Genomic DNA, 21474 nt, shown 5'->3' with positions numbered 1-21474 from the left:
ATTGATAAAATGTGACATAAATTGATATTTGTTTTAATTTGATTCTTTTTTTTATCTTTGTATCAATGCCCTTATTTATTTACCCTTCTGTTTAATTTTCCCTTTTACTTATTTATGTTAGCAGTAGTGACAGTGTTTGCTACATATCTTTTGGCACTGACTGACTCCACTCAAATGGATTGAAAAGCCTCACTTTTAGTCTATGTAACGTCTCCTGACAGCCCACAGTCATATACAGAAACATTTAACGTTACTGCCATCAGTAGGCAGGAGCATATTTGTAAATTATGGCTTTTTAATACTTTTTTTTAGGCTACTGAATGTCTTTTAAAGACTTTTCAAGATCCGCACATACACTGCCTGCCATCCCTTGGCAACACAATATTAGAGGATTTATTTGTTCAGCCCATCAACTACAAATAGCATTCACTTTACTGCCAACCACTTCCCTTAGTCTTCTACTTTCCAGCCAATCACTGTTTTCCATTTATTGTTAGTAGTGGTATGACTGGTATGACCCTTTTTTATTGCAAGAAACTATTGTCTTCTAGGTTTGAGTTCCCAGCAACTTAAATCCTGAATGCAATTCTCATATAACCACATTGGTTTCATTTTATTGATGTACTGACATCAACTGAAACCAGTAGGCGCGTTGATGGTAGGAAAATCTGTCTTATAAGTTGAGTTGAGTGGTTAAGTGTCTGTTTGATGACAAATGTGTATGATTTTAAACCACCGTTTTTATGGTTCGAAACACAATTCGTTACTGATCTGCTATTTGGTTCATATCTTTAGGCTTTGCTGCAAAACTCTTCCCTCAAACTCCTGCTAATATGGACCAGTGGAGCCTCAGCATCCCTTATCCAGCCGGACCCCCCACTGCCCCCACTGGTCCAGAGGGCTTTGAAGGTGCTACCCAGTCTGGACTGGACCTCAGGCAAACCTGCCAGAGCCACCAGCAATTTCTGGAGGTCTTTAAGGAAGGCAATGCCTGATCAGAGAGTGAAACTGAGTTCGCTCATGCAGGACCAATGATTTGACTGTGTTACTCAAAAAAGTGTCCCTAACATTATGTACAGCATATTTAGTTTACAATACAGCTTTTATTACTGCATTCTGCACACTGAGACTGTTTGCAGGCCACTGCATATTTATTTTACAATACAGCTTTTATGATTACATGAATTAACAAATGTGTCAAGGTAATTCCCATGATGCTAGGGATACCAAATCATTAAGTCTCATTTTCAAATGTAGGGAAAAGTGAGTCACCCTTTTTGCCATGCTCAGGGCACATAGTTGTGTGTACTCAGTTCTTTCTACTTTCCATCTGTACCAAAAATAAACTTTCAGTTTAACAATGCAAAATAATCAATTACCTATCAACTCTACAAGCATTAAAAAGAATGAAAGGATTTCAAAATACCCCCCCCCCCCGAAAAAAGATGGATGCTATTAACAATTAAACTTAGACAATTACCTTGTTGTATGGCTGTTTGTATTTTTGTTGAGAAAAGTTCTGCTGTGAGGTGTCGTTCATCATGTATTGTCACAGCAGACATGTCAGCAATAAACATTTGACACAATACTGATCATCCAAAATTTGTATTTGACTTACTTTTAAATATGTATTCAAGAGAGTTGTTTGATGAAACAGGTTGTAGCAGTGGATAATAACGGGATTCATTTGGGAAAAGCACAACAGTCAGGTAACCAGCAGAGGAATTCAGAGTTTATATATTTTATTTTTCTGAAAGTGTCAGGCACAGAAGAAGTGCCCACATTTATCTGAACTAAAAGGATTTGGGTAATATTTGTGAAGTGTTGGTTTTCTGATGTGAAAGTGGCGATGAAAAGCGTTTGGGAAAAGGCCTAATCATTGCAAACCTGCATTTTAGCCCCTGGAAATCATTTAAAAGGGACAGTTCACCCCAAAATCAAACATACATACTTTCCTCTTACCTACAGTGCTATATATCACTCTGGATTGTTTTTCTCGATATTGGCTGTAGATGTCTGCCTTTTCTTGAATATAATGGAACTAGATGGCACTTGGCTTGTGGTGCTTAAAGTGGCAGTAGGCAGTATATTTTTTTATATAATACTTGGCGTTCCTTCACCAGATTTCACAATGGCGGCAGCGTCACAAACGTTCTAATTTTACAGCTAAACCATGCACTACAAGATGATTCTGAAAACATTTGAGGGAGAAATAGGCATTAACGTAAGATAATATTGATTCATATTTGATCAGCGCTGCCTGGTTTGACCGTTTGGTCAGAGTTCGCGAGTGATTGACAGCCGGCTCTCATAGACAGCAGCTGGACAGCGGACCTCGGATCAGCTCTTACTGCATGTTTTCCTCCGGTATGTGAAATCTTGCAGATGCCGTTAGGAGCACCGGAGGACACAGAGGTACATGATTTTTTTCAGGTTACCTGTTTCATGTATACTGTCACAATATACAACCGTTTTATAAAAATAACTTTTTTAATCACATTTGCTCCAATCTCACCTACTTCAGCTTTAAAGCGCCAAAAAAAAACATTTGAAAAACTCAACAGCAATGTCTCTTTCTAGAATTCATGACCCGGTTGCTCTAGATAATCCACAGATTTTGTTGTCAGAAGTTTCATATGTATTTTCTTTCTACCGAACTACACCCACCAACCGTATCACTGTGCATATAAGCGCGCATCTATACTCCGTACTGCTGACTCACCTAGCACCACTGAGCTAGCTAACGTTACAGCTCAGCCGAGGAGGACACCATTTACGTTTACTTATTACACAGCTTTGTTGAATACTTAAATACATTCTACAGTCTGTTATTTCTTTATAACAGACCGTTGCTATGTATAACAGACCGTATCTGTGGACGTAGTTCTGAACTCGGACTCTTGAGGACCATTTTTGTGTCAAATTGATTGATTGATTGATTTCTTAAATAAGTAGCAGTGTAATAAGAGGGATAATGTACAACGTCATTGTTGTGAAATACACCCGTCCATGAGTATGCATGCTTCCTTCTGCGTGGTGATACGGTTTGTGGGTGTATTTTGGTACAAAGAAAATAGTTCCTACATGAAACTGCTCACAACAAGGTCTGTGGATTATCTAGAGTAACCGGGTCATGATTTCTGGAAAGAGACATTGTTCTTGAGTTTTTTAAATGTAGTTTTTGGCGCTTTGAGCACCTCAAGACGGGTGCAATTGAGTTCCATTATATTCGAGAGAAGGCAGACATCTCTAAGGCTGATATGCCCAACACTCAGCAGCTCACATCAAAACAATTTGAACTGATAAATAGTACTGCGGGTAGGAGGACAAATATTTTTTTTTATATTGGGGTGATCTGTCTCTTTAATATGACTGTTACCAGCACCCTGGTATCCATGCGACTGCTGTCTTCATACAGTTGTCAACTAAAAACACATTAGCAGTCCTTCCATTTTGAACATAAAAAAAGATCAAACACATTTTTTGCCAGATTCAGTGAAGCAGACAGAAACACAGTATCGAGTAAGCAAAACCAGAAATACTGGCACAAATCTCAAACTAATATAAAACAAAACAAACCTATGAGGTGGCACAGCTGGTGAAAACAAAGGGTCGTACATTGATGATGAGAAACTAGTCTATGCCGCACACACACATGCACGATAACATAACACTCAAACACACACTCCCATTTGTGGATTTAAAAATAAAACATTATCCCACTTCTATGTACGTTTTTACACAAATATTTGACAAGCGACACTTGCTCCGGACCACACCCAACCAGCTTCAGATCGGAACAAGCATGTCACAAAAGGGGCATGAGGGCTCTAAGATGCTAGATTCTCATTAGCCAGCAGAAAGCAACCGTAGCTAATATTACACAGTTTAAACAATATTCTGGCTAATGTGTTTGTCCCATATCCCCATCACCCCAGTCTGAACCTCTCATCACAGAGGGTTGACACACTGGTACCTCTCCTCTCAGTTAGCATCAGCCGGTAGTGGTTAGAAACGTAAACGTGAATTCACTCACTGAGTATCGAAGGCTTAAAGTATTCTTCATTGCATGTTCACAAAGCTGAGAATTTGTCAAACCCGAGGCTACAGTGAGGAATCATTTGAGCCTTCATAGATATCTCTGACATGGTTTAAACTATACAAAATCACCCATCCAATCATCAAAACTGTGGTAGTCATTTACAATTTGTCTGCTTGGGCCTTCATCTTCCTCTCCCAAAGTTTTTGATGATCGGAGAAACCCTGCTTGCCCTTGTTGAAGGAATTGGGTCCCGCAGATGTTGGTGTCTCCCTGAAAAGATGACAGATTAGTCACTTCACAAATAACTAAATGTGAAATGCAGCATTTAATTTAAAAAGGTTCAAAAGCTGATTGTTTTTATAAAAACAGAAGCTGAGGTAACAATTATAAAGAACATCATGTATATGGGTGCATATACCTGCCAATGTTCTTCATCCTCATCTTTGCTTCTGGGGGCATCTCCTCAGGTTCACTCTGCACACCGAGAGATAGTTAAAAAGTTAGCCTCTGCATATTCGTTGTTTAAGGATTTGTACAACTATGACATTACTGTGTGTGTGTGTGTGCGTGTGTGTGCACACTTACATCATCACTATCTTCGTTAAAAACTGACGCCATCCCTGACTTTTTTGGAGGAACTGATGGGGCAGGCTCTTTGGGTTTCTGGAACAGATTGTCGATACAAGATTTAGGGAAACACATCACATTTAGTCACTCTCTTCATAAAATGCAAAAGAAAAACTGGTTAAAATAATATAAGGTTTTGCAGCTATTCTTGACTTAATTGACAAATGGATTAATTCTATCAATCCACTCATGAATAAATAATAACACCCACTCACAATGAGGGCAACAGTCAAACAGTAATAATGCATTGCTTCACACTCACTGATGCTCCAAGTTTGATAGATATGGGGTTGGACTTCTTCCCCATCGGACTGCTCATGCTAAAGCCTATCTTGGAGACTTTGCGGGGTGCTGGTGGGTCTGCTGAGGACTCGTCCTCATCTTCAGGTGTGAGATGCTGGGATGTGCGTTTGACTGCGGTCCCTTCTCCTCCCACAGTGCTACAAGAGACAGGCTTAGTTTTCACTCTGTCTCCCTCCTCCTGCGGCCCTGCTTGAGGCAAGACAACTCAACAGGGTGAACAACAGTTTTCCTGGGAACATGAGAATAAAAAAAGCTATCACCTTTACCTGTATGGCTACCGTTAGGTTTCTAATCATTAACTTACTAAAGGTAAGGTTCTTACCATTTTTTGTATAATTTAACTTAACAAGTCCACCTAGGGCAGGGGTCAGCAACCTTTACTATCAAAAGAGCCATTTTAGGCAAAAAAAAAAAAAAATCTGTCTAGAGCTGCAAAACATTTGATCATTGTGATGAAGGTAACAGTTTATAGTCTACGTATATAGTATATAAGTCTAATGCAGTGAGGGCCAAAGTGTTTAGGGTATTAGGGCCACATTGAGAGAAAAAACATCTGAGATTTACAGAATAAAGTCAAAATATTATGAGAAAAAGTCATAACTTTATGAGAAAAAACGTTGTAATACTACGAGAATAAATTCATAATATTACGAGAAAAAAAGTCATAAAATTACGAGAATACTCATAACTTAAAAAAACACATATGTATTAAATATAAATTATTTATAATATTACGACTTTTTTCTCGTAAACCTATGACTTTATTCTCGAAATCTCAGATTTATTTGTTTTCCTCAATGTGGCCCTAATACTCCGTCGTACCATAGATCTACAACAATGATAAGTGAAAATGTAAACAAAAAACAGTTCTTCATTTCCATGTTTATAAATCCACAGGGAGCCTCTGGAGAGCCGCATGTGGCTCCGGGGCTGCAGGTTGCTGACCCCTGATCTAGGGTCTGTGTGTGTAGAAACTACCTCCACTGTGAGGCTTTGAATCAGCCAGTCTGAGAGCATCACGGCGGTGCTCTGTTGTTGTTATTAACCAGCGCTCACTAGTTGGCTACTTGCACACTAGCTAGGCTAGCAAGCTAACAGAAGACCAGCCTGCCAATAGCTTGTTTACCTGGCTAACGTTAGCGGGACCTTTAGCCAGGTAGCTACAGTCAACCTCATATTCCCATAGCTAAATAGGGAACGTTAATACACCTGTTAACGCTACTTCGCTTACTGGCATTAGCTAGCCACTGTTACGTAGCTAACAGTGAGTTAGCTGGGTGAAGTTGTACCATCGTGTCCTCTCGTCTGACATTAGCTGTGCACCACGTTAATGGATACAGGCAACACATGGCGCTAACGCTAAATAACCTCTTATTTGTCAACCACATTTAGACGTTAAAGCAGCACAAATATCACCTCCGTTGTCCGTGCCAGCTCTTCTGTTATGCTTGTTATCCGCCATAGCTTTCTCTGTTTAGCTGTACCAGCACAGGCCGCTAGTCTTCACCTGGCGCTGTCATGACAACAACATGACAACCACACACTGTTTATAAGAGACGAAGAAGAAGAAGTGATCCCACTGCGCTGTAGTGATGGGAATTCAGGCCCTTTTTAGAGAGCCGGATCATTTGTCTCAGTTCTCCAAGAAGAGTCGGCTCTTTCGGCTCCCCTAAAATGTCTATTTAGTAAGTATATTATGAGTATATAAGATACATGTATAATAAACTGTAATTGTTTTGTGAGTAATTCATCTTATGTGTGCAAACCAATCCTAAGTTAATAATTGTATTGTAGTGTAGTGTAATATAATATAATAATTGCAGGAGGGTTAATATTAGTGTTCTGTGTCACTTGTGGAAAGCGGCATTGGTTGAACCAGTGAAGATCTGAAACACTTCATGAACCAGTGGGTGGTACGGCCGGGCAGCGAGGCTTCGGATGTCATCAATGACGTCATTGGTCTAAAACGATATAAGCCTCGATACGCGCATCGCAGGAAACTTCCTGGATTACTCGACACACGCTCCGAAGCCTCGGCACAGCACGTAACATCACTACGTTTTACCACTTCTGCCTTTTATAATTCAGCCAAATTTAGCGCAGTTTTGACCTATGATTAGTATGTGCACATATATCACTTAAATTATTCAATATAATTATACTAAACCTTATCTGTCACTCATCTTGTCTGCTATTCGCGCACCGCACTCCTCTCTCTTTCTCTCCTCTGCTCTCTCCTGCTCTGTACCTGTAGACTGTCAGCGCGCCGTGCACCCCCGCCCCTCCCTGCTTGATGGTATGATCCTTGTCTGTCATCAACTGATTGATTGCACAGACGTCATTAACACAATGTTCAGTCACAGTCAGTGCATGGAGTGCTCGTGGCGCAGAGAAAATTGTCCTATTATTCTGCCCTGAATTAATTAAAGAAAAAAACTCTTATCGTTCACTTAAAAGAGCCGGTTCTTTGAGCCGGCTCGTTCGCGACCGACACATCACTAACAGAAAGCCAATGGGATTGTTCCATTGGGTTTTGCATTATTGCAGAAATAAACTCTGTGGCAAACAAACGTTTATGATACTTACATGTTTTATTCAGCAAGATAATCTCCACAAATGAACACCACCTTTATGATTTTTGAAGTGTGAATACAATCACCAGAAGTAAAAAGCTAACCTTAGCAGTGGTGGCTGGTGGAAATTTTTCTTGGTGGGGCTGTGTCACATCTAATCAATTCCAGCAAATATTCCGGTATGATTTAATGCAAAAAAAGTGAAGGTATTAATAACACATTACTACTTTTCAGTTAAATAATCAACAATTATTTTATTCCAACAGGAGCAGTGAAGAATGCTTAGAAAAACAAAACAGTATAACATGTACTCAGTGGTGGAAAGTAACTAAGTACATTTACTCAAGTACTGTACTTAAGTACAATTTTGAGGTACTTGTACTTTACTTGAGTATTTCCATGTTCTGATACTTTCTAGTAGTGATGGCGAGCTGAAGCTTCATGAAGCAATGAAGCTTTCCAGCAAATTGGTTCGGAAAAGGGTTCATTTCTCGAGGCTTCATGTGCACAAGAAACCACCTGGTGGTCAGAGAGTGTAAAACAGGCAGATATGATCTTAACCATGTGATAAGATAAGATAAGATAAGATATTCCTTTATTAGTCCCACAGTGGGGAAATTTGCAGTGTACAGCAGCAAAGGGGGAAGTGGAAAAAACAAGATGCATCAGCTAACACATTAAAAAAAAGGGGCTAAACAAAGTGTAACAAAATATGAACCATTTAAATAGAAGGAAGTATAAAAATAGGAGCGGTATATACAATATTGACAATAAACAGACTATTAAAGGGACTGTTTGTAACTTTTTAAGCGTATAAATGTAGCGGGTCGCCACACATGCGCGCTCACATATGCGCGTTCGCGTGTGGCCGCTGCCTCTCCTCCTCTGCCTGCCTGCCTTCACTCAGACAGCGCGCGCGTTCTCAGCTCGCTCCACTTCTAGACGTGAACGCGCGCTCACTCCACACTGCAGTAGAGTTAGTTTAGCTCTGAGAATATCTAGTGAATGTACGTTTGTGCAGAAATAAATGCTGCAGCTCCTCCAGACCAACAGAGCTTTCCCGTGTCTTGTGAAGTGACGGAGTATCTCAGCGAGTAACGTTATCGGCTTGTTACCGACCGGGTGCCGGTGTCTCCCTGCTCTCTCCGGCTGCAGGCGGAGAGAGCAGGGAGACATGCTGCAGAGCCCCGCTGCATCAGCCTGCACTGAAGCAGGAAAAGCCAACACTAAGATCAGATCTAAATCATGTTCATGGAGAGACCTTCGTCTGGTCAGCTAACATTACTGCCAAGCAGCTGAAATATAGAGTGATATTGTGGTTTTAGCTGACGTATGTCGCCTCACTGTTTTGAGCGATGCTCGTTCAGGTATATTTAGAGCGAGCAAGCGCGAGCCCGATGCTGACTTTCGTTGATTTCACAGCCACAGGTGTCGCTGTTAAGAAGCATTTCTGAAAGTTACAAATAGTCCCTTTAACACAATTGCACAAGTGGAAAATGATATTGCACAGTGAGAATGAAATGAAATTCCACCTGAAAATATCAGGTTATACTAATCATAGGTCAAAACTGCGCTAAATTTGGCTGAATTATAAAAGGCAGAAGTGGTAAAATGAAGAGCCGTTTGGGAGCCGAAAGAGCCGGCTCTTCTTGGTGAGCTGAGCCAAATGATCCGGCTCACTAAAAATAATCTAAATTCCCATCACTATGGTACCCACTCCGGAGCGGAGGTGGCGGTGACGCGCCTACTACGTCTGGTTGCCAACCGCCGTTAAAACCACAGAAGAAGAAGAAGATGGAGAAATATGACAGTAAGCTAATTTGGTAAACAGACAGCTAGCTGGTAAGAATACAGACGTAACGCTTATATATAGCACATGTTTGTTATGTTCAGCTGTTCATTGTGTCAGGTAGTCAATTATAATCACACATTGATTGTGGTTAAGGTCATAGATCGACGTTAATGTCGCATTTAGGCTGTCGTAGCGTAGAAGTGTCTAAGCTAACGTTAGAGGCTGCTATGTTACGTTTGTTGACACTTTGTTGACACTAGCTGTCTTACCATATGTTGCTATACTATTCACCAAAAAGGTTATCTAGCAGTTGTATTACAGCAATGAATGTCATAGCTAGTAAGTAACATTGCATTGTTTTCTGTTCTTTCTTTGGTTGTCGCTCTCACATAACTTTTATGACCCTGTTTCTCTCCCAGGCCCTTAAAAGCTTGGTGTTAAACAATGTGCCAGTCAGGATGGGGCAGACCCTGTGTATATGCTCCCGTGGCTCCCTCACCATTGAAAACAAAAAATATTACTTTATCCAGAAACTAGACGAAGGGTAAGATGGCATTTTCTGACATTGTTTGTTTTAAACTCAACTTAATTCCACCAGTTAAGGTTAAGTGTGGGGATATTTTATGTTTGTTTGTCAACAAATCCCATAAAAAGACGAAAATCAATTGATCCTACAAGCCAAAGCCCGATATAGGTCTATTGCTCTGATAGATAGATAGATAGATAGATAGATAGTAACTTTATTGATCCCGAGGGAAATTCAGGTTTCCAGCAACACAGTTCCATAGTGCAAAAACATGTTAGTAAAAAGTTAGTGAAAGGTAGTTCAAAGTACAAAGAAATATACCAGATATAAAGATACAAGTAGATGAAGAAAACGGTTAAAAGTGAACATAGTGCAGGGAAACAGCTGTGTAAAAAAAAAGTGAATATAGTGCAGAAGAGACTGTTAAAAGTGAGTATAGTGCAGGGTAACTCCAGTAGCTTAGTCTATGAAAGTGCACTGTGTGCATTATTATCTGTCTTGCAGATGTCCATTGTTGTCCAAATCGCTGAGCCCCACTGTTGCACTGGGTGACATCTTTCCTTTTTTACAATGATTACGGGCACTGTAGGTTCTTTTAAATCAATCCTCCATAAACCGTCCTGCTGCAGTTATTACAAATTAGCAAACCAAATCTCAGTTGAAAACAGTCCACAAAAATCTGAAAAAAATGTATTGCTCGGCTGTTATGGGAAATTATTCAATCTCTTCAAAAATGAAACTATATTCGTGACTTGTTTTCATTAGGAAAAAATTTTGGTTGGGACCTGAGAGTATTGAGAGACGGACAGATGCATTGTTGATGTTGGTCTTTTCATGGGATTTGTTGACCGTAACAAATTGAAAGAGAAAGAAAGAATATCGCCAGCCTCATCCTTTAAAGTCCAATTAAGACTTGTGTGCTCCTCCCAAACTCTCTGTTTCCTCTCCTCAGGGGGTTCAGTTATGTCGATCTGGTAGAGGGGGCAAAGGATGGGCGCTTCTACGCCCTAAAGAGGATCCTATGCCATGACCGTGAAGGCCGACAGGAGGCTCAGACAGAGGTGGAGATGCATCAGGTTTTTAATCACCCCAATGTCTTGAGCCTGGTTGCACACACCTTTGTTGATCGTGGAGGCAAGACTGAAGCCTGGTTACTTCTGCCTTATATTAAAGTAAGTTGGTGCAGCAGTTAATATGACCAGAATAAATCTGTGGGAAATGATCTGACTCTGATATGTTGGTGTGAACAGAAAGGCAGTCTATGGTCTGTTCTGGAGAAGCTAAGAGACAACAGGAGCTCGATGCCTGAAAAACTGGTATTGCAAATCCTGCGTGGCATCTGCTCTGGACTCAAGGCCATTCATGAAAAAGGCTATGCACACAGGTAATCTGTCTCCACATACACACACATAAAAACAAACATTAACTGTACATTCATAGGATCAGCATAAAGATCACTTATGTTCTTCTGTTTGGAGTCCTGGAGTCCTTTTTGATCATAGTGCACACCCTGCACTGTGATCAAAAAGCAGAAACGGATGCATCAGGACTCAGCTATTCAGTTAATTAATTCTAATATTCTATTGATTCAACCTGAGTCACACTGCCAAGCTAGCACAGCATCTCTGCAGGCTAATATAGGTCTTACCTCATAAAGTTATCCCAAACAGAAACACTTGATGATTTTAACACATTCTTTATTGGCACTCAATCTCTTTAATAGGGAGACATAATCATGAAAAAAAAAATGAATGACTTCAGTTCACTAAATGAACAGAGCTGTTATTGTATCAACTACTGCTCAAAATGGACCTCAAAACATTGAAATCTAGTGCTAAGCCTAAATTCTGCCTCACGAATCAAATTGCAGAAAGGAATAAAACAGTTGTATGTTTAGCGGCCCTTTGCCATATTTTATGTTATATTGTTTAAGTGAAAATGGCATTTTTAGGTAAACTGTAATGGGGACTTACAATCAGTTTGAATGTAAAGAGTTGGACGCTTAATGTACAACACCTAGTTTGGCTCAGACCATCTTTTAACATTCGTGTTTTTATTTACTTACTGTTCCAAATGGCAAGTTTTGTTTGTTTCCTTCTTTATATTAACATAATTGCAGACATCTGACCGCTATGTGCTATAATTTAACAGAGACCTGAAGCCCACAAATGTGCTTTTGGATGAGGATGAAAGGCCGCTTCTGATGGACCTGGGCTCTATGAACCGTGCTAGGATTGAGGTAAGGATGCAGGGTCTATAAAGAGTTTGTAAGATTTTACCGATCAATTTATAAGCATTGATACTATTGGTCAAACACCAAAGCCCACATTAGTTTAATTTAAGCCTGAGGTCAGTCACATCCCCACAGTCTGTTCTTTATGTAGCATCAAAAGCAAAATGCTGTGTTTTTTTGAGGTTGGATTCTTGTACTGTGTAAGAACAGACTGCATCACTTACATCATTTTGTCCGTTGATATTAAAAAGTAATTTTGAACATAATGTTAAATGTTGCTGAGTAGCTTTGAGTATTAAATTTTAGATATGTCAGAATATGTTATCTACAAGAAAGCGGTCTTAAATTTAAGACCAAGAGATGCAAGCAAGCTAAGACAAATAGCAATATTGGGTGATTTCTAACCACTTAACATTTAGTACCAACTCATCCTTGTGCAGATGATTTGACTACATTATTTTACAAAAAAGGTCCAGATTTCCTCCTCTAGATGGCAGAGTAACATTTTTAATGCTGATGAACCACATATTCAAAATATCTTGCTTCGCATCTTTGAAATGAACAGCTACTGGATATTGTCTCATCATTTCTCAGAATACAGCTTTTAACTTTCTGGATGTTTTACTAATTTAAATAGATATGTAACAAGCATAAGCCTAAGTTAAGGGTTAAACTTAAAGCACAATAAATTCCACAGTTTTCTGCCTCGAGGAAGTTTCTCATGTTTCTTAAATCCAACAACGTTTGTTGCTATGGCTCACTTTATTATGCATTCTAGGGCATAGAGCTTGTACAAGTTTGTCATAATCTTTTACATATTACTTCGGCAAGTTTAGTATTTTATCACATTTGTGGTTTTGGAGCACTGATTATGTTCCTTGAAACACTCATATTGGACTTTTGACATTCTGCTGCTTTGTTTTTTCCCTCTACACAACTGATATAACTGCAACAGAAGGAGTTACATGACATTTATTTAGCTGACGCTTTTATCCATAGTGACTTACAATAAGTCCATTCAACCATGTGGGTACAACCCCAAAAAGTGCAAGAGTCCAGAGTTTGTCAAGCACTGTCATACAATTTTGTTCAATGGTCAATGTTTGACATAACATTTCAAGAGTGATGGGCAACATACCTGCTTTTTATTTCCATCTTCTAAACATTAGGTTCTCTAAATGATCCATGAAATGATGACTTTAATTAAACTGAGTTAATTTCAGGTTAGAGGAACCAGAGAAGCCATGACTATACAGGACTGGGCAGCCCAGCGGTGCACCATTTCCTACAGGGCTCCTGAACTCTTCAATGTAGAGAGTCACTGCATTATAGATGAGCGCACTGATATCTGGGTAAATGCTATTCTTCATCCCTTCTGTATGTTGTGCTTGTTGTTTTTTTGAACTGACATCAGAAAATCTCTGAAACTAAGTGCAAATGTTACTGTGGATCATTCACTGACTACTTCCTTTTCTCGTCTTACTCATGCTCCTCCAGTCACTGGGCTGTGTGCTTTACTGTATGATGATGTTGGAGGGGCCGTATGACATGGTATTTCAGAGGGGGGACAGCGTTGCCCTGGCTGTCCAGAATCCAGTGACCATCCCACAATCTTGCAGGTCAGTTATAACATTATCTCTCAGTGTAGCTTGAAGAACGTTTCCTGTCGACGTATTAGTTTCTGTTACTGCCCTGGATAGTGGTAGGAAAAATCCCCACCATGTTTTATGCCTCAGTGCCGGGTTGTCCATCCGTTCGTACGTACATACCTTTCTCATGAACGCAATATCTCAGCAACGCCTGGAGGGAATTTCTTCAAATTTGGCACTAATGTCCACTTGGATTCATAAATGGACTGATTAGAATGTAGTGGTCAAAGGTCACAGTGACCTCACAAAACACGTTTTTGGCCGTAACTCAAGAATTCACATGTTAATTATGACTCTTAATATGGCGACGGCTTAGCCGGCGGCTCCCAGCTAACGGTGCAAACAACGGCAACAGTGCTGACAGAGCTAACAGTGTTTACCTGAAGGGGAACTGGAGGGTGGGCGCTATGCTTCTGTGGCGACGCCGTGGGTCAGAACCTTTATATATTTAATGCCAAATTCCACTTGAATTTTCCTTCATTTACTAAGCACTTGTTAGTCTGCAGCTAAGTTAATGTCTGACATATCAAATGCAGTACAAACTAACTGAATGTAGTTGAATTCCCTTTCTAATTGAACAAAGATGCAATCTGAAAACACAAGTTGGGTAAATGTTTTCGTTTATGATGTTTTTGTTGCGTATGAACTCAGCTCTGTCCAGGAAATGTCACTTCCCGTTGTTCCATTTTGTGCAAAATAAACAGAATTCATATAAACAATGATCTTGTGATTGGTGTTAATGTGTAACGTGAAAAAGTAAATTATTAAGGGTTGTATAACTAAATACGGATCCAACTTAAAGCTGAAGTAGGCGAGATTGGAGCAAATATGATTTAAAAAAAGTTATTTTTATAAAACGTTCGCTATATTGTGACAGTAGAGCATGACTGTGTGCTTCTGTGTCCTCCGGTGCTCCCAATGGCATCTGCAAGATTTCACAGACCAGAGGAAAACAAGCAGTCAGAGCTGATCTGAGGTCTGCTGTCTATGAGAGCCGGCTGTCAATCACTCGCGAACTCCGACCAAACAGTCAAACTAGGCAGCGCTGATCAAATATGAATCAATATTATGTTACTGTAATGCCTATTTCTCACCTCAAATGTTTTCAGAAACATCTTGTAGTGTACTGTTTAGCTTTAAAAGTAGAAAGTTTGTGACGCGGCAGCCATTGTGAGATCTCTTGAAGGAACGCCAAGTTCCGGTCACATGACCGGAGCACAGCCAATAGGAATCCTAGATCCTAGATTTTTGAAAGCCTGTAAACAGAGCCATGAGGAGGTGCAGAAGTCTAGTTTTCTCTCAGAACACTTGTATTACAATATGCTGAAAGGTTATTATGAAATGTTTGCCCAATGATGCCAAAGATATACTGCCTACTGCAGGTTTAAGTCCTAATTTGCTGTCTGTTTGTCTTGTGCCTAGTTACTCGGAGGGCCTGCAGATGCTGCTGAGCTCCATAATGGTGTCAAATCCCCAAGAGAGACCAAACATCAACTGGGTTCTTGACCAGGTACACGACCTGCAGAGTCGCAGCCCCAACACCCAAACCAACATGGTCTGATCTTGCACGGTGCTCTGGATGTGGGGTCTTGGAAACTTTTGCACATATAAATGAACGTCTATTATTTTGAGCTTGAAAATATTTCTTTTATTTATTAATTTTATTGTAAAAGCCTAGGTGCAGACTTTCACAGCTTGGGAAGCTTGGCAACAGTTAGTTTGAATGATCCATACCAGCCTGCGTATCATAGTAGTCTTGTAGTTCTTATAGACTGAGAGGCCTTAAATATAATTTGACACTTCATTATAATGCATATTGGTTCTAATAACTAAGTGGCTTTACCTTGTACCCACTCTTATGTCTGTCCGTTCAATGTGAAGCTGGAGCCAGCAGCCTGTTATCTTAGCTTAGCATAAAGACTGGAAAGTGAGGGAAACTGCTAACCTCTGTCCAAAGGCAACAAAATGTGCCCTTCTAAAACTCACTAATTATCATGATATATCTTGTTTGTTTAATTTGTACAAAAACCAAAATGTAAAAACAACAAGTTGTGATCCTGTTTTACTGTTTAGTTTTTGTGTGGCTTAGACAAACAAGACCGAACACGTTGATTAGTGAGCTTTAGAGGCCGATTTTGTTACGTTTGGACAAAGCCAGGCTAGCCGTTTCCCCCTGTTTCCAGTCTTTATGCTAAGCTAAGCTAACCAGCTGCTGGCTGCATCCATATTCGTAAAGAAAACGTTTTGTCTTAAAATTGCAGTTTGCATTTTTAATAAGAAAAGGGATAACATAAAAGCTTTGCCAAACTTTCCGGTGGATGAAAGCTACCTGAGTTCAATACATATCAGATTTCACTCCCTACCAAGAGGGGATATTGTCCAGTTCCCTTTATTTTTTTTAATCTTGATTCCTGAGTTTTGTGTGTGTAACATCTTGTGGTTACACATGTGTGCTGTAAACATCGATATACAACTTCGCCTTCAGCTTTTCTCCACACCTTCACTGGTACTGTTTGTCTCTTCTGGGGGGAAAGCTAAGAGGCAGAGTGCTCCTCACCTGCAATACTTCATTTAAACACACAGAGGTGCTCCACCATCACAGTCCCCTGCTCCACATGTTTACCTGGTGATGTTTCTGTATGTACAGTTGATAATGCGTGAATGGGCTCTTTGTAAAACGCAACAAAGAGTGTATGCTTACATAAAAAGAAAAAAATATCTTTAAGGAGAAGGGGTCAGGTGTTACTGTAACTCAAACAATAGAAAATTAACTTTTAATCAGTTTAAGGAATTACTTCTTTTTATTAATTAACTCAAAGTTATTATCATATCTCTCATTGCCGTTGAACCTTCACTTTTTACTGTATCGTGTTTTTATACAGTATTTTCCATTTCAGCTCTGCTTGTGTTAAATTCTGGGTTTCCTGTCATGTGTGAATGTGGTCTCACACTTTTGTTCTCTCAGGGTAGACCTAAAGGGTACCTTTTTTAAAACGATTATTTAGATAAAGTAATACTTTGGGCATTTAAGTTAAGATGAATGATTTGGTGATTCTGTAATGCAGTGATAATGGACCATATGAGAACTAAAGGGAAAAAAAGAATCCTCAGTCATTAACTTATACAGTTAATTGTTGGAATGGTAATTGGCATACTGTTTAAATATATTATCTTTTATTGCTCTTTAATGCTAAATTTTGAAATGTCGGATGACTGAAGTTTTGTGTTATTGTTTATGGCGAGCTAATGCTGATATCACGCAGCTGGTAAACTAAGGAATTTTTTCAGTGTACTGATGGAGTTGACATATATTATTATATTAAGTAAGAGTGTGTTATTTGATTGTGGGAAATTCTGTTGAAATTCTGTTTCATCTCTTATTCACTGCACAGTAAAAGATAAATAAACATTAAATATGTAGCACTGTATACAGTTTTTAATATAATTATGAAATAAAACCGCATCCTTCACTAAAAAGTAGTTGTCGAGAAAAGTATGTGAATCAATACTCAATAACCTGTACTTCTATAAATACTATTATTATTGTTATTTAATGTACACAATATGGCCAAAAGTATTTGGACAGCACTTGTAATTTGTTGGTTCAGCTGCATAAAATCAAGCATACAGTTTGAAATCTGTAATAATAAAAAAATCCAAGTAAAAGTCACTTAAGTGAAAGTATGTAGGTGTCATTAGCAAAATGTATTGAAAGTATCAAAAGTTAAAATACTCATAATTCAGAAAATGGCTTGTGATTGAACTATTACGTTTTATATTACTGATGCATTAATGTGTAAGTAGCATTTTATTGTTGTAGTTGGTAGTCATAATCGTATATTATAATCTAATCGTATGATTTGTATGTAAATACCTCATCTGTAAAGCTTCTGTTTAGCTATATAGTTCTGCATTTGGGGCTACAACTTACCTATAGTGGCTATGTACGTAGGATCCGAAGCTACACCATAGGCGACGGAGATATGACGAGACGATCCCGTAGTATACATCAGTCTAGTGTTGCAGGGGTGCCATCAACGGGTGAAATCCAAGGCTGAGTAGTATTATAAAGTAGCATGAAATAGAAATGGTCAAGGAAAGTAAAAGTACCTAAAATTTGTATTTAAGGACAGTACTGGAGTAAATGTACATTGTTTCATTCCACCACTGCCTGCTGGATTTGCCTCGGTCAGCTGTGAAGCGATGGGATGGAAAAGCTCACTGACTGACGAGTGCTGAGGTGTGTAAAAGTAATTTGTACTCTCTCAATACTCACTCCCAATTCCAGTCTTTCTTGGAGCTTCATGACGTGTGTGCATGTCTGAGCAGCAGCACTCAAGCCTAAATTCGCCATGTGCAGTGCCAGTCGATGGATGGAGTGGCGTAAAACACGTGTTGGGGTGTTAGAGTGATGAATCGTGCTTTACTATCTGGCAGTCCGATGGATGAATCTTGGTTTGGCGGATGCCAGGTGAACACTACCACTCTGAAAGATGAATAATTGTCTCATGGTTTGGGCTAGTCCCCTTATTTCCAGTAAAGAGAAATCTTAATTCTACAGTATAGTATTCAAGACAGTAGTGTGCTTTCAACTTTGTGGCAACATTTTGGGGAATACCCTTTCCTATTTTAACATGATAATACCTCAATGCGCAAAGTCAGGTCCATAAAGAAGTTGTTTTCCCAGTTTGGTGTTGAACAACTTCACTGGCCACTTCACAGGGATAGTTGGGGTGTTTTGAAGTGGGGTTGAATGAGGTACTTATCCATAGTAGGTGTTTTACCTACAGTAGATGACGGTCGGCATGCCCCCAGTTTGGAGAAACAGACAGGAGTATCGACACCGGAGCAAAGCAATACACTGCTGTGGACGGAGCTGGCAACAAAATATATTTTATCCACCTAAAAGAAAGGCTCACCTAAAAAAAAACGATATCCATTTAAGTGTACGCTATATTTAGAATATTTTCACCACTTTGTCTTGCCATCAGACAGCCCTTTCCGGGGGAGCTAAACTGAAAGTGAAACTTATTTATAATCTCTCTCCAAAGCCAGCAGGCTCAGATGACAAAAACAGTATAGATATGTTTCACTTTCAGTTCAGTTAAATATAGCGTAAACTTAAACAGATATCGATTTTTTTTTTTTAGGTGAGCCTTTCGTTTAGGTGGCTAAAATACGTTTTTCTTCTGTCTCTGTCCACAGCACTGTATTGCTTTGCTCCGGTACTCCTGTCTGCTTCTCCAAACTAGGGGCATGCCGACCGCCATCTACTGTAAGTAATACACCTGCAATGGATAAGGACCTCATGCAACCCCACTTCAAAACACCCAAACTATCCCTTTAACTCCATCCAACGCCTATGGGGTGAACTGATACTCTAACTGTAAGCCAGGCCTTATTGCCCAACATCAGAGCCCGACCTCGCTAATCCTTTACTGGCTGAATGTAGCAAATATCTGCAAACAAGTTCCAAAATCTTTTGTCCAACCTTCCCAGAAGAGTGGAGGCCGTCATATCAGAATACGATGTTCAATTATCTCATATGTGTGAAACGTGTGGGTGGCCCACTGGGCAATCTCCGGGTCTGAGAAGTGAAGCCAATGCTGAAGTGTGTTAGACTTGCATTCTCTCTAATAACCAGCAGGGGGCGACGACTCTGGTTACAAAAAGAAGTCTGATTGTATAGAAGCCTATGAGAAAATTAGGGATGCACCGATACCAGATCGGATATCAGGCCGATTCTGACTGAAATAGCTGGATCGGATATCGATGACAATCAGGCCAATCTATTCAATTCAGTTCTATGTTTATATACTGTATACATTATATACTGAAATTTGAATTCCTGTTTAAGTTTTTATCAATTTGTTGCTGCATTTAAAAAGTTTACACTTGAACTGTAATTCCTGTTAATTTTGAAGATTCTTTTGACAGTGTTGGTGTACGATTTATTATTTTAATAATAATCAACAATTCGTTACATTTAGTTTTACAAAGTTATGAAAGCAACGTTTAAGTCAAGCCTGATGTTTCCTTACCCATAAAAGAATGATCCCAGTCACTTCCACATAGTGATGCATACATCTTTTAAATTAAAGACTGGTATCGGATACCCAAAGCCCAGGTATCGCTATCGGTATCGGGACTGAAAAAGTCAGATCGGTGCATCCGTAGAGAAAATGAGCCTACTTCTCACTTGATTTATTACCTCAGTAAACACTGTAAACATGAGTTTATGCTCTCAATCGCTAGTTTCAAGTCTTCTTCAATACAGCATGATGTTCATTTAGTAAATTATGTTCCCATTTAGAGTCAAATAGACCATAAAGCAGGGGATGCTTTAGGTCGTGGCTACCTTGTGATTGACAGGTTGCTACCCCGGCGTTTTCCGGTCTGGGAGATGTCCGTGTTTTTGTCTTAGAACTTTAACCCTTTCACAGTGTGTTTTCAGTTCATGAGTTCCGCATTCGGTTTTACTGAAAACCACCTTCTCGTGTCACTTCTGGTTGCAAATATCCAAGATAGCGATGACCAAAAATCGAGGCTTCAAAACGGCAGGTCACAAACCAATGGGTGGACGTCACGGTGACTACGTCCACTTCTTATACACGGTCTATGGGGCGGCCACATAACTTTGGCCACGTAGAGTAGCAAAGAGCAATACTAAAGGTGACATTCATACCTTTTAAAATACATTAAAATGTGTATTCTTACTTGTTTACTAATATGGAGTGTTGTGTCTGAATCATTTGGGTGTGACAATGTTAATGTAGAGCTTTTAAAATAAGCTTTTCATCGGTGTTATGCATTTTCACATTAAATGAGAAATACTTTACTTTTTTAATTAAGTTGGCTCGGTCTTCGATGAATCATCTCCCATGGCAGACAAGCACAACCTTCATCTGACAGCGTTTTGAGCACTGGTGGCTATTCTCTGCGTCTCTCTGTGTTTGTGTGTGTGTGTTTGTGCACACATCCTTGGAAACAAATATCAAACTGCTCATGTAGCGGAATTTACAACCCTTACGTCCACTCAGATCAGTGAGATGTCACGCTTCACTGCTGTCCCAATTACTTTCAAAGGTAATTCCGACCTTACCAGGCAATCGCGCGCACACACACACACACACACACACACGAATGACCAGTCATAAAGTATACATAACATACCACATATTTACAGTGCATAAGCCCTTTTATACACAAACACCCTAAGGATTCATTACACTTGAATTAACGATATCCCAGGTGATTTCTTCCTCAGGCCCACCTACAAATCCTAGACTCCCCTGGGACTGGGTCTACAGGACGGAGCTGTGTTTATGGGTTGCCCACACACACACACACACACAAACACTGTACCACACCTTTTATATTCACTATCAGCTGCCTGTGAGGGGCTGAAATGATGTCATACAACACAAGCGCAAGGTCAACTCAATGTTCGCCTACATTTTAGCACCAATTTCATGTGCTTTTGCTTATCGTTCAGGGGGATGCACTGGCAGTTTGGGTCCTGTGTGTGTGTGTGTGTGTCTGTTTCATTTGTAACCCAACCTCAGTCCTCAAACACAAACACACTTTAGCTCTCACATCATAAACCATCTGCAGGCTTTATTGATTTGGCAATGAATCAATTAGTGTATTATTTAATTAGCAAAGCATTATGGGTCAGCGCAGAGCTGCTCCCACCCTGCAGTGTTCTTAGGTCTCTTTAAATCATTTT

At 39.7% G+C, this 21474-nt stretch overlaps 3 protein-coding genes across 8 annotated transcripts in view; 2 read left to right on the top strand and 1 right to left on the bottom strand.

The window, feature by feature from the left end:
- The window catches only part of LOC141758057 (interleukin-18 receptor accessory protein-like), an 11435-nt gene extending 9849 nt beyond the window's left edge, over positions 1-1586 (top strand). For all 3 annotated transcript variants that reach the window (XM_074619151.1, XM_074619134.1, XM_074619144.1), the window contains one exon: positions 796-1586. In XM_074619151.1, coding sequence (XP_074475252.1) covers positions 796-1035 — 240 coding nt within the window. In that variant the 3' untranslated portion in view covers positions 1036-1586. The remainder of the gene's footprint in view (positions 1-795) is intronic.
- A 3-nt stretch (positions 1587-1589) lies between these two features.
- pcnp (PEST proteolytic signal containing nuclear protein) lies at positions 1590-6543 on the bottom strand. Of its 2 annotated transcripts, none has more exons than XM_074619172.1 (5): positions 6389-6543; positions 4932-5158; positions 4628-4705; positions 4461-4516; positions 1590-4312 (listed from the first exon to the last, which is right to left on the bottom strand). In XM_074619172.1, the coding sequence occupies exons 1-5, from the start codon at positions 6432-6434 to the stop codon at positions 4201-4203; spliced, it is 519 nt and encodes a 172-aa protein (XP_074475273.1). In that variant the 5' UTR covers positions 6435-6543; the 3' UTR covers positions 1590-4200. The 2 variants fall into 2 exon arrangements, with proteins under 2 accessions (XP_074475273.1, XP_074475265.1); XM_074619164.1 differs by having other exon boundaries at positions 4932-5161; positions 6389-6540.
- Positions 6544-9242: 2699 nt separating this feature from the next.
- Positions 9243-17222, top strand: stk16 (serine/threonine kinase 16). 3 transcript variants are annotated; one of them, XM_074619105.1, is made up of 8 exons: positions 9243-9355; positions 9757-9881; positions 10816-11035; positions 11114-11247; positions 12015-12102; positions 13320-13448; positions 13594-13715; positions 15168-17222. In XM_074619105.1, the coding sequence occupies exons 1-8, from the start codon at positions 9350-9352 to the stop codon at positions 15304-15306; spliced, it is 963 nt and encodes a 320-aa protein (XP_074475206.1). In that variant the 5' UTR covers positions 9243-9349; the 3' UTR covers positions 15307-17222. The 3 variants fall into 3 exon arrangements, with proteins under 3 accessions (XP_074475206.1, XP_074475214.1, XP_074475224.1); XM_074619113.1 differs by having other exon boundaries at positions 9275-9387; XM_074619123.1 differs by lacking the exon at positions 9243-9355 and adding an exon at positions 9538-9676.
- Positions 17223-21474: the final 4252 nt, after the last annotated feature.

The sequence above is a fragment of the Sebastes fasciatus genome, chromosome 2 (genome assembly GCF_043250625.1).
Source record: "Sebastes fasciatus isolate fSebFas1 chromosome 2, fSebFas1.pri, whole genome shotgun sequence".
Lineage (NCBI taxonomy): Eukaryota > Metazoa > Chordata > Actinopteri > Perciformes > Sebastidae > Sebastes > Sebastes fasciatus.
The sequence above is the reverse complement of the archived record's forward strand: the minus strand, read 5'-3'. Positions and strand labels throughout refer to the sequence as shown.

Bases quoted from the DNA above. Each gene is read 5' to 3' on its own strand.
- stk16 (XM_074619105.1), top strand. The intron at 11,036-11,113 runs GTAAGTTGGTGC...TGGTGTGAACAG, and splicing joins TACTTCTGCCTTATATTAAA to AAAGGCAGTCTATGGTCTGT. The intron at 11,248-12,014 runs GTAATCTGTCTC...ATAATTTAACAG, and splicing joins GAAAAAGGCTATGCACACAG to AGACCTGAAGCCCACAAATG.
- pcnp (XM_074619164.1), bottom strand. From the start codon at position 6,434: ATGGCGGATAACAAGCATAACAGAAGAGCTGGCACGGACAACGGAG. The intron at 4,706-4,931 runs GTGAGTGTGAAG...AATCTGTTCCAG, and splicing joins CTATCAAACTTGGAGCATCA to AAACCCAAAGAGCCTGCCCC. The intron at 4,313-4,460 runs GTATATGCACCC...TCATCTTTTCAG, and splicing joins AGGATGAAGAACATTGGCAG to GGAGACACCAACATCTGCGG.